This window comes from Myotis brandtii, unplaced genomic scaffold (assembly GCF_000412655.1).
Source record: "Myotis brandtii unplaced genomic scaffold, ASM41265v1 scaffold714, whole genome shotgun sequence".
In the NCBI taxonomy this organism is placed as follows: domain Eukaryota; kingdom Metazoa; phylum Chordata; class Mammalia; order Chiroptera; family Vespertilionidae; genus Myotis; species Myotis brandtii.
In genome coordinates this window covers 614558-632394 of record NW_005370809.1, presented here as the reverse complement: position 1 = coordinate 632394, position 17837 = coordinate 614558, and the positions used below count along the sequence as shown (strand labels likewise).

General features: G+C 41.7%; 1 protein-coding gene across 1 annotated transcript in view; it reads right to left on the bottom strand.

Annotated features, from left to right (window-relative positions):
• The window catches only part of DNAH6 (dynein, axonemal, heavy chain 6), a 239152-nt gene that overhangs the window by 162938 nt on the left and 58377 nt on the right, over positions 1–17837 (bottom strand). Inside the window, exons 11-15 of the mRNA XM_005882406.2 lie at positions 13802–14002; positions 10917–11037; positions 7739–7890; positions 5986–6138; positions 2719–2970 (exon numbers count right to left, since the gene is read on the bottom strand). Of these exons, the coding sequence (XP_005882468.1) occupies positions 2719–2970; positions 5986–6138; positions 7739–7890; positions 10917–11037; positions 13802–14002 (879 nt within the window). The remainder of the gene's footprint in view (positions 1–2718; positions 2971–5985; positions 6139–7738; positions 7891–10916; positions 11038–13801; positions 14003–17837) is intronic.

Genomic DNA, 17837 nt, shown 5'->3' with positions numbered 1-17837 from the left:
GATTGGAGAGGGTGTAGGCCGGGCTGAGGGCCCCCCCCCCCCCCTGCACAAATTTCGTGCACCGGGCCACTAGTTTTAAATAATACCTAATATATTTTCCTTCATCTGCTTTCATGTCCTACACTTCTTTCACAAATGTGACTTCAGGTAAAGAGAGGTGAGTGCAATAGAGAAAAGCAGGAAGAGACTATAATACAAGGAAATTTTTCATTTTATAATAAAAAAAAATAGAAAGCCTTTGAATTCTGAGAGGGAGGAAGAGAGAACATAAAGAATAAATGGTCAGACATGTTTTCTGGCTGACCTGATGGGTGGAAGCCCCATCCTGTGAACAGGAATGGAAAAATGTAGGAACAAAGTAGAAACACCTGACCAGGTTTGGGAGAATCTGAGGCAACTGAGGAATCAGAGCTGTCATAGCCGTGGTGTGCGGAGGCCAACGATCCCATCCCCGATACAGCATGTCCCTGCACTCAAAATGGCAACATGTTCTTGGTTAGAAAAAGCGAAGGGAGATGTCCAAGTAGGAAGGGGCTTGGGTTGGCGCTCTGGCGCCTCCTGGCTGGGAGTGGCATGCAGGGGATCGTGGACTCCTCATGGCCTTGATGCTGGCAGGGGCACTGCTGAAAGCACTGCTGGACAGAGGAAGTCTGAGGTCAGGATTAGGAAGTCACAGATTGAGACTGCAGGCTATGGCAGACATGGCGGAATGCAGCAGAAGGGGCTAGCATGGCACCGAAAGAACCAGGAAGGACCCTGAGCTGGCAGCTGCCCGGGACGCCCAGCCCCAGCCAACCTGCACTGGAAGCCCTGTGTTCCAGAGAGCAGCATGTGGACCAGACACCCCTCCCCTCCACCCACTGGGAGGAAATGCAGATTTCCCCTGATGGAGCTGCAGGGGGGAGGGGAGGGGAGCCAGGGTGAAGACCTGCTTGACAGGGAGTTCCAATGTTGAGTTAAAATCTATGCCAAAGAGGCCAAATAAAAACAAAAGAGACATTTCAAACGGAAATAAATTGTGTGATCATCAATGGCCACATTTAGGTGTTTTCCTCCAATTCCCTTTATCAACAGGAGTGGCAGTCGTTGACAGTAAGGTGGTACCAGTTATGGAAATGGTGACGTTGCAGTTCTTGGCTGGAGTGAGAATGAGTTAATTCCAAACCCTCTGGAGGAGGAGCACTTGCTGGAGAGAACCTCCGCTATCACTCCTGTGTGTGTGCATCATGCTTTTAAAAACTCACGACTACACATAAAGCACTTGCTGGCACTTCTCTAGCAACCCATCTATACCCATAGGTACTGTTTGTGAACAAAGGATAATCACTCGTACTTTGTATTGCCTGCTCTGTATGGAAAGCAGTATACAGTGCAGCAGCTAACCAGGCTATTAATCATTGGAAGCAGATTGAGTAAGCTTGAAGTCTGGTTCCTCCATTTATTATTACTTAACCTCTTTGTGTCTTGGTCTCCTTCTCTATAAAACTGTGACTAATAAAACTTTATCAGGGTTCTGAGGATTAAATGAGTGAAAACATGCAAATGATCCTGGAAGCATTATTCATCATTGCCCAAAACGAACAATCCCAATGTCCATCGACTGTGGATAATTAAATTGTGATATACAATGAAACACTATATAATAATGAACATGGATAATAACCTACATTCACACACAGCAACATGGATGGATCTCAGGAATGAAAATCAAAGGGCATACTACTGTATGATTCTATGTAATTGAAGTTCATAAACAGGCAAGACTAATTTATAGTTTAGAATTCAGGGTAGTGGGTGCATGTGGAGAGGAGGAAAGGGTTAGTGATAAAAAGGGACACTAAAGGAACCAGTAATGTTATAGTTCTTGACACGAGTAGTGGCTACATGATGTGTTCTCTTTCTGATAATTCACTAAGCTGTACAGATATTACAGTTATGTACAGTTTTCTCTGTGTGAAAATACAAAAGTACTTTAGTACCTGACACATAACAAGTACACAATACATGTTAGCTACTTTTACATCCCCACCTTATGCGTTTGAATGTATATTGTAATCTTTAATGTCTGTTTTGTATTCCTTTGGGTACATGTACCCTAACACATTTTACTAACACTTTGCTGATGGACATTGACTTTTTCCCAATTATCCTGATTTGATTATAACTTTATATGGTTCTATACTTCTGTGATAAGTTTTAGTCAATGTTAAAATGGATCATGACAAAATCAGATGTTCATATATGCGTCAGTTAAGAATCACCCAGATGTCTATTTTAAATTATTAAAAAATTCCCCTTGTATCTTTTGTATAGTAAAATTAGTGCAGGTTAACCAAATAGTCTTCATTATCATTATTGCTTTATATTCTGCCTCTTCCTAAATAGAAATTTTCAAATATGTGGCTAAGAAAACTCATTGTGAAGTAGCTATAAATATGCTAACAAATTGTAAAAACACGCATTTTAGAATAATAAGTACAAGCCAGTATAAATAAAATTCAATTATTATGTATATACTCTGCTTGCAATGGTCTGAAATGTATTCAGTACTTGAAGAGAGTTCAGAAATAGAAGTTCAAAGACCATGTTAATTGGTCAGAATAAAGTCATATAAAACAGAAGTAAAATCAGATTAAAATAAAATAGGCTCCCGAAATGGTTCAATTAAAATACAGTAGTCAAACTTTACACATTTTTTAAAAATTTTCCTTAACTTACCTGTGCTTGCAGCTTGACGTCATTCACTTCATTGGTTAGATCTTCAAGATCTTTACCCAAATGCAGACAAAATTGCTTAATGCTTGCGTCTCTATCACCTACGGCTTTATCGATGGCATTCCGAACAGCAACAATGGATGGCTTCATGGTTGCAAAGACAGCAAAGTCTTCAGGCGGTGTGGGAACCTGATACTGTTCAATGAGCTTGTACATTTGAATCACCACATTGCCTTCATCTTCAAGGGTTTCGATCTGAAAGGAAACATGGGTTGCTTGTTAAATAATCCGAGTCCTGTTACACCCTGTAGGCCTTGTCTAACACCAGACAGCCTCTGAGCACTGGCTGAGGAGAGCCAGCACATGAAGAGCGTGGGAAACGGGCTGAAGCCTGTCGGGTGATCACTGCTGTCATTGTTACAATCCAGGTAATCAGGCCCAGGGGGTAAGCTGCTCAGAGCTGAGCACAGTTAGCCTTATTCTTATGTTTACTTTTCTCCTTTCTCTTTTGTGCCAATATTTAAAGTTTTAAGGGACAACGCATGCTGTGAGGATGCTCAGCTGTAATATCAGAGCCCCTGGCATATATGCTGAGCTGTGACTGTCCCAGCCCAGCCCTGAGCTGTAGACAGGCCATGTTCCTGCCTGCATAGATTCAGACCTCTCATCTATGATGAGCATCCCACTATCCTTTAATAAAGACTGTTTCTACCTCTAACTGACTACTAAACATCTTCACCTTGATGTCCTACCTTCAGTGGGCAGCGTCTTTCCTAATTTTTTGGCAAGGGACTCTCCAATTTTGAGAGAACCCTCCTCCCCCAACTTCGTGATAGGGTCATAGACGAAGCAGCCATGTTCATCTAACTCAGTGGTTCTCAACCTTCCTAATGCCGCAACCCTTTAATACAGTTCCTCATGTTGTGGTGACCCCCAACCATAAAATTATTTTCGTTGCTACTTCATAACTGTAATTTTGCTACTGTTATGAATCATCATGTAAATATCTGATATGCAGGATGTATTTTCATTGTTACAAATTGAACATAATTAAAGCATAGTGATTAATCACAAAAACAATATGTAATTACATATGTGTTTTCTGATGGTCTTAGGCGACCCCTGTGAAAGGGGTGTTCGACCCCCAAAGGGGTCGCGACCCGCAGTTGGCGACCCACAGGTTGAGAACCGCTGAAACTTGACTCAACCTCCTTGGTCACAAGCAGCATCAAATTGGGAGCTACCAATCTGACATAAGTCTGACCTCTCTTGAATGTGGAAAGAGTTAGACTGTAGCTGTGGGCAGAGGCCATTTGTTTCCACGTGGAGAAGATTGCAGAGAGAGGCTTTCGGAGAAATGGTTCTCAACCTTGGAAAGCTTGTTAAAACACAGATTGTTGAGCCCCCCCCTCCAAGTTTCTGATTCAGAGGCCTAAGGTGGGGCTGAGGAATATGCACTTCTAACAGTTCCCATTGCTACTGCTGCTGCTGGTTTGGGGACCACCCTTTGAGAACTACCGCTCGAGAGTTCTAGGGAGGAGCAGCGATGAAAGATGGAAAGAGAGAAGCCATCTGATTTCCCTAGGCCAGTGTTCGTCAAACTGCGGCTTGCGAGTCACATGCAGCTCTTTGGCCCCTTGAGTGTGGCTCTGCCACAAAATACCGACTTCTGCGCATGGGCCACGAAGTTTCAATCGCACTGTATGTGCGCGCCCACACGTGGTATGTGGCTCTTGAGCCGCAGTTTGCCGACCACTGCCCTAGGCTGTACCAGTTCCTAGTTCCTGTCCTTTTTTTTTGTTGTTGTTGTTAATCCTCACCCAAGGATATTTTTTCCATTGATTTTTAGAGAGAGCGGAAGGAATGGAGGGTGAGAGAGAGAGAGAAAGAGAGTGAGAGAAACATTGATGTGAGAGAGACATATTGATTGGTTGCCTCTGCATACTCTCTGACTGGGGGTAGAGATCAAACCTTCAACATAACCTATTTTAGTCCTTATTTCCATATCTGCAGAATAAAAATGATCTATACTTCTTATGTTTTTGTGAGAATTTAAAATGTAATGTCTGTAAAAAATGCAGTGCAATGGCTGACCAGTAGTAGGAGTCTGAGCAGTGTTCGCTGTCGCTGTTGTGTGTAGGGCATCTGCTCACTTTGTCTGAAAGTGTTTCTGATATTTCCACAGCTGTTTTTTGAGCTTCAACCCCTCCGTTTCTTTTTGTTTTTAGTGATTTCAGAGAGGAAGGGAGAGGGAGTGAGAGAGAGAGAGAGAGAGAGAGAGAGAGAGAAACAATTATGTCCACAGCTGTTTCTTGAGCTTCAATCCCTCCGTTTCTTTTTGTTTTTAGTGATTTCAGAGAGGAAGGGAGAGGGAGAGAGGAAGAGAGAGAGAGAGAAACATCAATGATGAGAGAGAATCACCAATTGGCTGCCTCCTGCATGCCCCCCACTGGGGGTCGAGCCCGAAACCTGGACATGTACCCTTGGCAGGAATCAAACTCGGGACCCCTTAGTCCACGGGCCGACGCTCTATCCACTGAGCCAAACCAGTTGGGGCCCCTCAGTTTCTTTTATCTGTCATTACCTATCACAAAATCTGCAATAATGAGTTGTATGAATCAACTCACCCTTTCTTGAATTTCATCAAGAAATACTAAGCTGTTAACATATTCTATGGTGGTCGATGGAACAAATTCAAGTTTGTACTCTGCATCTTGTGCCTCAGAGATAATGGCATCCACTTTTTGCTTGCTTTGACAAGGCAGCATATAATTTAGCACCTAGGAAAGAAAAAGAAAATGTCAATCATAACTTTGATTATATTTTCATTTTACTGTACATTGTAAGTCAACCCTAATTGACCATCTGTTCAATGAGCAAGTATTGGAAGCAGCAGTCTATATAAAGGGACTTTTTTTTCCACCACATTAAATCCCTGCCAGGTAAATGAACTAACAGGAAGGGCAGGTTGTGAAGATCATTTCCAGAACAAACTACATTACACAACTGTGAGAGAGAGAGAGAGAGAGAGAGAGAGAGAGAAACAATGATGAGAGAGAATCACCGATTGGCTGCCTCCTGCATGCCCCCGACTGGGGGTCGAGCCTGCAACCTGGACATGTACCCTTGGCAGGAATCAAACCCGGGACCCCTTAGTCCACGGGCCAACGCTCTATCCACTGAGCCAAACCAGTTGGGGCCCCTCAGTTTCTTTGATCTGTCATTACCTATCACAAGATCTGCAATAATGAGTTGTATGAATCAACTCACCCTTTCTTGAATTTCATCAAGAAATACTAAGCTGTTAACATATTCTATGGTGGTCGATGGAACAAATTCAAGTTTGTACTCTGCATCTTGTGCCTCAGAGATAATGGCATCCACTTTTTGCTTGCTTTGACAAGGCAGCATATAATTTAGCACCTAGGAAAGAAAAAGAAAATGTCAATCATAACTTTGATTATATTTTCATTTTACTGTACATTGTAAGTCAACCCTAATTGACCATCTGTTCAATGAGCAAGTATTGGAAGCAGCAGTCTATATAAAGGGACTTTTTTTTCCACCACATTAAATCCCTGCCAGGTAAATGAACTAACAGGAAGGGCAGGTTGTGAAGATCATTTCCAGAACAAACTACATTACACAACTTATTTAAAAGTTTGTCTAAACTCTCGGAGCTCTTGTACACACCCTTTCTGTTACTTTGCCCTGTGTAGTGACATTGTCGTGTCCTCCCCAACATCAATTCTGCTCCTTTCATGCTGGGTGGTAGCCATGTGGTTTGGGGGAAAATGGATCAATTTCTCCTTCAGAAACAAAAGTGGAGGCCGACTGATCACTAGGCACACAGGAGGCTGGCTTCCGTTGGCCAGTGTGATTGGGTAAGGGTGGACCTCTGGTCTTAGTTGATTCAATTAGACAGAGGTCCAGTACTACTGTTTAAGGCTGAGAGAAATGTATGCTCAGCATCCCAATCTTCCTTTCTGTCTCGGTACAGAAACAAGGAAATAATGAGCTTGTGGAGCATTTCACCACCAAGTCACAAATGTGAGGGAATGTGAGCTTTATGACGAAGCTGGCACATCAGGAGGCTCCGTAAAGACAATGAAAAGAAACAGTCTTGGTAACACCACGGAGTCACTACATCAAACCTCCCTGATGCCCATTCGCCCCCCACTCCTCCATTTTTTCTTTTTTTTAAAGCTGCATAGCCTGTAAGTTTTCCGATTGCTTAAGCCAGTTTGAGAGCAATTTTCTTTGGCTTGGTATATAGTAGTGTTCAAACTGCTGAAATTGAATTGAATTTGCTCCAATTGTACATTTTGTCTTTTTCAATAGATGAAGAAGCAAAGCTCTAGGAGAAAGCCCAAGGTCACACAGCTAATTACAACAGAACAGGTACCAGCACTTCTGAGCCGTCTTTTATAAAGGGCTCAGAAGTTTTCTGTAAGGGCCAGAGAGTAAATGTTTTAGATGTGCAGGACATACAGTCTCTGTCACAACTACTCGGCTTTGCCCTTGTAGTGAGAAAGCACCCACAGACTACACTACACCTAAGCCAACAGTCACAGCTGTGTTCTCATAAACTGTACAAACCAGGTGGGGGGCTGGACCGACCCTGTGAGCTACCGCTTGCCAAGTACCAAAATATAACCAGGTCTTTAGGGACAGTGTCAGATCAGGAAATGATCTCCCGAGTGTGATCTCAGCATCCTAGAATGAGGAAGCATTCCCACAGAACGTGACACCAAGAAGCCTTGAAATTCTCCAACAAAGGAAAAAGGAGTAAGAGTAAGAGGCTAGTCGGAGGCTTGCAGTCCCTCTCCTTCCTCATCTGAAAGCTGACTATGCTTGGAACAGGAAGCAGAATGTGGAACTTTTCTGGAAATTAAGAATGCCCAGTAGACTTATGTTAATTTTAAATACTGGCAATACTAGAAAATACAGTTTATTTGCAGTAGAAAAGTCATAAAATAATTGTACAGGCCATAATTAAAATTTTTTCCTAGTTCATAGTTACCTCCAAACATCGCAAAGGTGATGGAATCAGTTTTTCCTTCAGCTGCTTAGTGTCAATGAGCAGCAAGCCAACATTTCTGGTCGGTCTTAGGGCTAAAGCATCCTTGTGCTGTCTGTGATACTTTTCCAGTTGTTCACTGAAGAACTTAACATCTACATAAAATAATTCACATAAAGCAACACATTAGATTAGATTTTGAAGGGTTGTTGTGAAATATATTAAAAATCATTGCATTAATAAATATACATATGTATTTATGTTATTCCTATGTAAGCTTCTTTGTGTAACTTTAACATGTTAACTCATAGCTCTTTATATTTTACTAGAGGCCTGGTGCACGAATTCGTGCACGGGTGGGGTCCCACGGCCCCGCCTGCGATCAGGGCCGATCGAGGCCGTCTGGCCCAGCCCTGATCAGGGCCATGGGGGCCCGACTGGCCAGGAGGAGGGGCTGCGGGAGGTTGGCTGGCCATGGGAGGTTGGCTGTGGGACTGCACTGACCACCAGGGGGCAGCTCCTGCATTGAGCATCTGCCCCCTGGTGGTCAGTGTGTGTCATAGCTACCGGCCAGTCATCTGGTTGGCCAGTCCTAATGATCTCTTAGGCTTTTAAATATATAGATTCTTGTAATAAAAAACTAATAAGTAATAATTAAATGTTTTAAAGTAACAATTAAATATGTAAATATGTTCCCAGCTCCTATTAAGAGATGGCAGGTGAAAATAGCATAATTGCAGTAGAGGATCTCGTCTGGAATGGACTAGATTCTAGAGTCAGGTTGATTTGAAATTGGGCTCCGTCTAAGGGTTCTCCACAAAGGAAAGCATCTTGAGGATATTAACAATAAACGCTTGAGACACAAAGGATCAAGCATAGCTCAAGTTTTCCCCGTTCCTCTTTCCACCACCTCTGCCAACCTGCTCGCACATCATGCTCAGGGCCTTTGCCAGCTTGCACCTGCCATGTGCTGCAGTTGGGTTTTGATGATCTTCCTGCCTCCATTTCCTCCCTTCCCCCGTCCACCTGAAACCAGTGGAAGCCTGGTTATCCTTGATTACACTTTTATCAGGCTACTGGTCAAACACAACCCTTCCTAACAGTCATACAGTACTAAACTACTCTGCTTGCAAGTTTAGCTTATTTCCAATTACTTCCTCCACGTGGGTCAGATTGAGCTCCTGAGTGCATCCTGGAGATCAAGAGTGTTGACTCCTGCCTTCATCCATGTCCTCTCCTCTCCTGAATACAGGGGGAGTTTGACATGTATAAAGAGCACACCAGACAGAGTGTTTGAAGACCTAGGGTTAGTCTTTAAACCCACATGTCACTTAATCTTCCTGATTCAGCTTCCTCACAATAGAAAAAAGGACAATTACCTACCCTATGTTTATTGATTTTAGAGAGAGTGAAAGGGAGGGAGAGAGGAGAGAGAGAAACATTGATGTAAGAGAGAAACATCGATTGGCTGCCTTCCTCAAGCACCCTGACGGGAGATTGAACCTGTAACCTAGGTATGTGCCCTGACTGGGAATAGAACCTGCAACCTTTTGGTGTACAGGATGATGCTCCAACCAACCGAGCCAACTGGCCAGGGCGAACACAGAGTCTTTTTACCTGGTATCATGTAAATATCCTTTCTAATAGTGTTCTAAGAAATACCAGTTTGGGAAACACCAGTTTGGTCCAATACTCTCATTTTATACATAAAGAAATTTAGATCAATAAGGTTATTGATCTAATCACCATGTTTCTCTTTTACCATAGTCACACAGCCAAAGAGAAACAGAAGAGCAAAGCTGATAGAAGAGAAATAAGATTTATTTTCTATCTCTTTTTGAGATTGACAGGTAGTATGTACAGTGGTTAAGCAGGCAAGCTTTCAAGTCAGAGAAAAGTGTTTCTATACCATTTACTAGCTGTGCAATTTTGCAGTTTCCTTATCTCTATACTAGAGGCCTGGTTCATGAAAATTCATGCACTGGGGGGAGGCGGTGTCCCTCAGCCCGGCCTGCCCCCTCTCACAGTCCGGGAGCCCTCAGAGGATGTCCTACTGACAGCTTAGGCCCATTCCCCAGGGAGCGGGCCTAAGCCACAGTCTAGCCTCTTTCTGTGGGAGGCAACCGGCCGATCAGGGGAAGACGCCACCCTTTCACTCCGCTGCTGCTGCGACTGCCGGCCGCCGCAGCTGTGAGGCCTGAGTCCACTGCTGCCTGAGCCCGGGGCCTCGCAGCCGCCACCAGTCACTGCCATGGCTGCCTGCCTTTGGCCCTCGCAACCACTGCAGCTTTATCTGGAAGGACGCCCAGAAGACGTCTGCTCTAATTAGCATATTACCCTTTTATTAGTATAGATGTCTTCATTTTTTTTATTTGTAAAATGAGAATACCAATACTCACCTCATAGAACTATAAGGATTAGGTGAGATACCTGAGAAATTACTTAGCACAGTATCTAGCAAGTTATTAGTGTTCAGCAAGTACAGAAGTTACGAGTAAACACTGACTTACAGAAACATAGTGGTAAGATATGGCTGACAATGTGAGGAAGCCAGAACCTGTCCCCTGATCATCTTCTGGGGCTGTTCAGGGGACACTCTGACTCAAAGTTCATTCAAACAGACATTTATTAATTACCTATAATATGTGCAAGGCAATGTTACAGTATTTTGAGGGAATATGATAACAGGCAAGGCCTGCTATCTAAGGGGCAAAGTTACCTTCTATTAATCTCTAGCAAACAACTGGGTTTAGAGGTTTAGGAATTGCCAGAGTTTCCAAAATCATGAGAAACACAGCCCTCAGGAGCCCAGGCCAAGGAACTCCAAAGTCCCAGCCATCAGACAGTGCCTGTGAGACTCTGGTTCCAGGACTGGGACAGGATGGACGAACCGAGGCAAAACTAGATGAAGGGAAACCTGGGAGTCTGGTGATCTCATCCTGATGGGAACTTGAAGGATTAAAGTTGTCCAATGTGAGGATGTGGTAGCAGGAGACTGGGAGGCCTTGGGCTCAAGGCTGTGAGTAGAAGCTCAAAGTGATTGGAATTGGTTGCTTGGGTTCAGCCTATTCCATGTGCTGAAATGCCAGGAAACCACCACTCACCACCAAACAAACCCAGAAGACGATAAACCTCAAGTTCCCTATCAAAAATAATTAGTAAGGAAAATTAGAAAAGTTACCAGGTTCCTGAAGTTTAAGAGCTTCTAAGTCCAGACTTTCATTTTCCCTGAAAAATAACTGGAACTTTTCAAATGTAGCTGCATATAGTTGGGCAGATTCAAATGCTGCCTTTATGGTTTCCTAAATGTTATAAATAAACAGAGAAATACAATTTTATTTTTCCTGAGCAGAATTCAATTCAATGTAAATAAACAAACAAATACAAATGCCTGCTCTGGGTCCAACAATATGCTTTGAACTGGGGATACATAAGTGAGGGAAGATGCTATCCTACAGGTCCAGGAGCAGCAGCTAACGAGTCTCTTACGACGTTAACATTTTTTAAAATCTTTGAATCTGTCTCTTATGATTGAAAGAACGAAAACTGGTAATTTTTTAGCTTCACAGTGAACTTACACATCCCTAATAATCATATGTCAAGAGAATGTCTGTTTCCAAATTGCAAATGTTATGTCTCAGTTGAAGTATTTTTGAGCAAAGGCAAAAGTGTTCAGCATATCGATAGAATGAATGGCTTAATCTTACTGTGAAGTCCTCTGTAGTGGCCAGGCTTATTCCAAAATGTCTTTCATAATTTCCCCTAATAAAACCCTTTCCTTCACTTAAACTTGGCTACAACCACCTCATCCCCACAAAATTTCTTCAAATCAAAACAATAATTGCCCATCATTTCAGTCCCTTATTACCTGTGTCAATATATATGATCATAGTTCAATGCCTGTGAAAGGCAGTTGGCCTTGGTCCATGACTCCCTGGCTGCACTCCATAGCTTTCCCTTATTTTTCCTATCAAGATTTTTTTTGCAAATGACTACAATTTGTCCCAGAGAAAACTAGAGGCCATCAATGGAATTGCTCATTCCCAACATACCCAGGCTAGTCATGCTTTATGGAGAACGGCTAGCAGTAAAAAGTTTAATGACATAAAAGAGCACACACCCTATATGGTTACATTTAGCTATTTGTTCATTTATTTCCTTTTAATAGGCTCTTATCTATTCTTCTGCACTCTTACGACTGTTCATTTCTTTACATTAAAAATTGAGAGGAAGGCCCGACCAGTGTGGCTTAGTGGTTGAGCATCGACCTATGAACCAGAAGGTCACGGTTCAATTCCTGGACAGGGTACATGCCTGGGTTGCGGGCTCAATCCCCAGTGTGGGGCATGCAGAAGGCAGCTGATCAATGATTCCCTCTCATCATTGATGTTTCTATCTATCTCTTTCTTCCACTCTTCCCTTCTCTTTGAAATCAATAAAAATAAATAAATAAAAATATGTTTTTTCTTTAATTGAGAGGAAGAAACTGTCAAACTTGTGTCTCCTTTGAGTTTACTTAATAGTATCTCTGATTTGAGATCATACAGGTCATAGCAACATGTTCAAAATATGATTTGAAACTCTGTATTCTGAAATAATTTCACATTCACATTGCTGGAATAGTACAAAGAATTCCATATATCTGTCACCAAAATTCCTTATTATATTTGCTTTATCATTCTCTCTCTATGTATATCATTTTACTATGAACCATTTGGGAGAAAGGTGATGACATGAGAGACTTTACCCTTAAATATTTCAGATGTATTTACTAAACACAAGGATGTCTTTTTACATGAGCATAGTACAATAACCTAAAGCAGGAAATTAACATTAACATGAATTCTATTATCTAATTATAGACCTTATACAAATTTTGCTATTTTTTCCAAAAATGTCTGTCATAGAAAACAAATTTTTTTTTCTGGTTCACTATCCTATCCAGGATCATGTTTATCATCTTGTTATATCTTTTGGTTTCCTTTAATCTGGAACAATTCCTCAATCTTTATTTGTCTTTCATTTTTGAAAAATATATCTCATTTGTATGTGTGCTTATACTGCCTAGTGCTAAGATTCAGTTGCACATTTTGGCAGTAATACCACAGAAGCAACAGGAGTTCTCAGTGCATCACGTCAAAAGAGATGTAATGTCAATTTGTTGCACTACTGGTGATGTTAACGTGTTCGTTAAGGTGGTGTCTGTCAGTCTTTGTCACTGCAACCTTACTATTTTCCCTCTTGAAGTCAATAAATATCTTATGCAGAGGTACCTTGAGAGAATATCCTGTTTCTCATCATACTTTCCCCTACACATTTTAGTATGTATTGGAGGTACCTGCCTATTCCTATGATGGCTCATGTGTCTCTATTTATGCTCCATTTATGTTTTACTAGAGGCATGATGCACAAAATGCGTGCAAGGGGCTTAGCCCTCACAGCCCCGGCTTCATCTGGAAGGTTGTCCAGAAGGTTGTTCAGTCTAATTAGCATATTAGCTCTTTATTATATAGGATTGCATCTCCTGTATGATAAAAATGTTTCCTTTTGTTCCTTTCTTGTTCTTTTTTAATCTCATTTTCTACCCCAGAAGTAATGTTGTCTCAAATATCTTGCACTTTTCATTCCTTTTCCTGTTGTCAGTGTTCTGATCAATCAGGACTATTTATTTATTTACTTACTTATTTTGTTAACTCTCACCTGAAGATATTTTTCCATTGATTTTTAGGGAGAGTGGTAGGGAGAGGGAAAGACATGTGAAAGAAACATCCATGTGAGAGAAACACATTGATTGGTTGCCTTTTGCACGAACCCGGACCAGGGCCTGGACCGGGGAGGAGCCTGCAACCAAAGTACAGCAGTACCCTTGACCAGAATTGAACCCAGGACCCTTTGATCCACAGGCTGACGTTCTATCCACTGAGCAAACCGGCTAGGGCCAACTAAGACTTTATAAAAAAACAGTTTACCATTTAGAGATTAAGTAGCATTCAATTCAAAGATAAGAAAGGAAGAAAACATATTGCTCAATTTCTTAAATATTAGTTTCAGTAAAAGTAAATATACCTTTATTTGAAAGATAATTGTGTGAAAATTCTTATCATCATCAAATACTGAAGACAAGCTGGGACCAAATCCACAAGTTTTTTCTTCAAGTTTGTTGTTAATATAAGGTCTGGTGAAAGCATCAAAATATGTGTCAGGCACGAGATTAGGAACTGATAACACGGTGCTCTGAAACTGATTAATTGCACCTGAAATACCATACTGTTAGAGAGAAAAGAAGAAACATAAATGTAAACACATACATGGTTATATTTATGAATTATTTTGAATTTTCTGAAATGCTAAAATAAGTAAGAATAGCTAATTAAACCATGGCAGATACTATGTTGATTCTAAGTATATGAGAAATCAGAAGACACAGCCACTGCCTTCAGGAAATATATTTTCTAATTGAAAGAGAAGCGGATAAAATTTATAACACATATGATGAATTCTATATTTGAAATATGAACAAAACACAGAAAAGTCATAGGGAAGGCAGGTCAGAGAATGCCAAAGAGAATCAGAGAAAGTTTAAAGGGTGGGTTAAAAGTTTATATTCTTTTGAGTAGTAATTTCCATTATAAAAATCTATCCGAAGAGAAAAAATAGATATGTAAATAAAGATTCATGTGCAAGGATAAAAACTTATTAAAGAAATACCTAACTGTTTAAAAGCAGGAATATAGTTAGACTGTAATAAATTTATACAATGGAAAATTAGAAAACCCTTCAACATGGTGTCTCCAAAGATTAATCAATGATATGGGGAAAAATTTATGATAAATGTTAAGTTTAAAAAAGAGAGAGAGCAGGATAAAATGGATATGTAATATTCCATTTAAAAATGTATTTATAAAATCTCATGGTAAGTTAGGTGTGTTGGTATATCAGTGAAATAAAAGTGGGGAAAATATAAAAATGTTAAAGGGTTACTCCTATTTCTGACACATGGAATTATAGATGATTTTAATAATATTTTTGTGTTTGTCAAATTCACTTCAATGAGCATTTATTAATTTACTAGAGGCCTGGTGCACAGATTTATGCACATTGAAAGGAAATTAATTAGAAGGTGGCTGGTGGGGTGGGACTGGGTGAGATGGGCCGGACACGCCCTGGAGCCAACCTCTCTCGGTCCCTCCCTAGCATCTGTAAGTGAGCGGGGTCCTTCTGGCAGGTGGGGTCCCTCGGCCTGGCCTATGGGGATCAGGCCGAAACTGGTAGTCTGACATCCCCTGAGGGGTCCCATAGTGCGAGAGGGCACTCTGCAAAGTTGCAATCACTCAGCAGCTCCTGCATTGAACATTTTCCCCCTGGTGGTCAGTGCATGTCATAGCTACCAGCCAGTTGGCTGGTGGGCCAGTCTCTTAGCCATATATATATATATAATTTATAATAAATGCAAAATCTAACTAGAGAAAATGAGGTAAAGAAAAGGTACTTCTTGAAATAAGTCTTAAACAATAAGCAGGTACCAATGTCACCCCAATAAATTTAATTAATAAAATAAATAAATAATCAGGGGCTTGTGAAGTATACAAGACAGGAGGACAATTCTTGTAAGTCATTGTGTGTGAGAGGCCTGAAGGGGCTGGTAGGGTTGAGTGCCTTAAGTCATTTAACTGGAGAAACAGGACATGATGCCGTTGGTCCCCTCTAGGCCAGTACTCCCCAGGTTGTGACCAGGGACAACCCTATGGATAAAAAGGTCCCGATGCCAAGTACATTTGGGAAGAAATCTTGGGTTAAACAGGAGTCTCCTCTGGATCTGGGGAATAGGATTTTAAATATTCTGATGCATATCACAACCGCCTTTCTCCTAGGATGCCTATCAACACCTTACAGAGCATCCTTTGAAAAATGCTATCATAGGCATGGAGAAATTTTAATTTTAAGTGACATGATCAAATGTGCCTATAAAATAATCTTACTGTCAGCAATGTAGAAAATGCATTAGAAGGAAGAGAGGCAGGTAGATCAGAACAGACTATTAACGCAGGCCAGGTGAGAGATGATGAAGTTCCCACTGAGAGGGACTTCAAGTAATGATGAACACACAGGATTCAGTAAATTGATCTCAAAGAGGTAAGAGGGAAACTAGGAAGATTTCCCATTGCTGACTTGAGCATCTGGGTAATGTCTTTCATTAAGATGGAGGTATGTAAGAAGGAGAAAGTTTTGGAAGAAGTTATAAGTTCAATTTATTTTGGTGAGTTGGAGTTAATTGTGGAGATTTCCAGGTCTCAGTCTGGAAGAAAAGTACTGGCTGGAAATATATATATTTATAAATATCCATTCTAGAAGTGGTAGTTAGAACAATAGGCATCCACACAGAAAATACATAGCATGTGAAGAAGAGGAAGCCTTTCAGGACAGAAACAATCAAAGGTCAGACAAAAAAAAAAAAGGCTCTAAGAAGGAGGACTGAAAGAAAAAAAACACACACAAGAGAAATTATAGAAAAGTGTGAAGTCTATTTCCAGACAGAGGTGGAAGCAACATATAGTCAAACACAACAGGAAGAAAAATAATTGAGAAATATCGGAATATAGAAAGCCATAGATAACTCAAGCAAGAACAATGTAAGATGTGAAGACTTAGGTATATAATTTTTCTTTAGACTAAGCTCTGCCTGTGTGAGGGAAACTAGATAGGGAAGCACATTAAGACTAATGACCAAAATGATAATAAAATAATTTAGAAAATTCATGAGTGATAGTACTGTTTATATGGCTATTGGCTAGTTTGGGGTTACACAAAGTAAAATCTTATGTGTGGTGTGAACATGAGATTATGTCCATAGCATGGCCTACAACTTTAGGTGTAGGAATTAAAAATACCCATGTGGGCCAAAGAGAAATAAAGAGTATATTTCTAAAATGAAAAATAAAAAAGGAAAGAACCAAGATGGTGGCATAGGTAAAGGCCTATACTTGCTGCCTTCCACAACCACATCAAAATTACAACTAAAATACACAACAACTATCATCCAGAACCGCGGGAAAGTTGGCTGAGTGGAAGTACTACAACTAGAGAGGTAAAGAAGAAAGTGCATTGAGACTGGTAGGAGGTGCAGAGGCGCAGAACAGGCTGGTCCAGCACCAGATTGGGGCTGAGTGACGCAGCTGCTCCTCTTAAAAGGCCAGCACCGTGAACTGAACTTACAAGCTCTCGCTTGCTCTGACCTCCAGTGCAGGGCGAGGCTCTGAGGGACCCAGACACATATGGGGAGAAACTGGACTATCTAGCACTTGGGCAGGAACTTGGGGGCAGCTTTCTTCCAGACAGAAGTGCTCACAGAGGTCATTGTTCCCGTGCTGGGACCTCCCTGGTGTAGGGCTGACTGGCAACCATTTCTGTTTGCTCCGCCCTAGTGATTCCCTGAGACCCTGCCCCACCGAATTTACAACCCCACCCAAGCTGTACACAGCGGCTTTTGCATATGAATGGCCTGTCCTTTCTCAGCCTAAAACCTGTCAAACAAGCTGCAGCTGGGTCAGGGAGCACCAAAGCAATCAATAGAAGGCCCAAGGCCAGCACCAGTACCAGCCTGCCGTGCTTCACACCTGGGCCTCATCTGGGCACTTCTAAACCCAATACAAAGAGGAGGAATCTGCAGATCTCTCTATAGCTCCTGCTGCATGGCCCCAGGCAGTGGCTGACTTTACACCTCCCAGAGACCCAAGAGCCAGTGTACCCAGTGCTCAGTGTGAGACCATATCAAATTACAACTCTTCACATCCATAAGTGACACACTCAAGGGGAAGACTCAGTGAGCACCAAAGCCCCACTGAAGCAAGTCCTGCCTCATAAGGGTGTCTCCTGCACAGCAGCTCTACCACTGTAGTAGCAGCTGGTCCCCACAGCCAATTGGCCTGGAGGTCAATTCTTCCCAGTGACACCAAGAGCAATCAAGGCTCAACTACAACAAAATTGTGCACACAGCCCAAAAAGAGGTGCACCAAGAGTGTCCACTTCAGGTGATTGGGGAGGCTGAGCCACTGGGTCTTATAGGACACTTACTACACAAGGCCACTCTATCAACTCAAGGAGA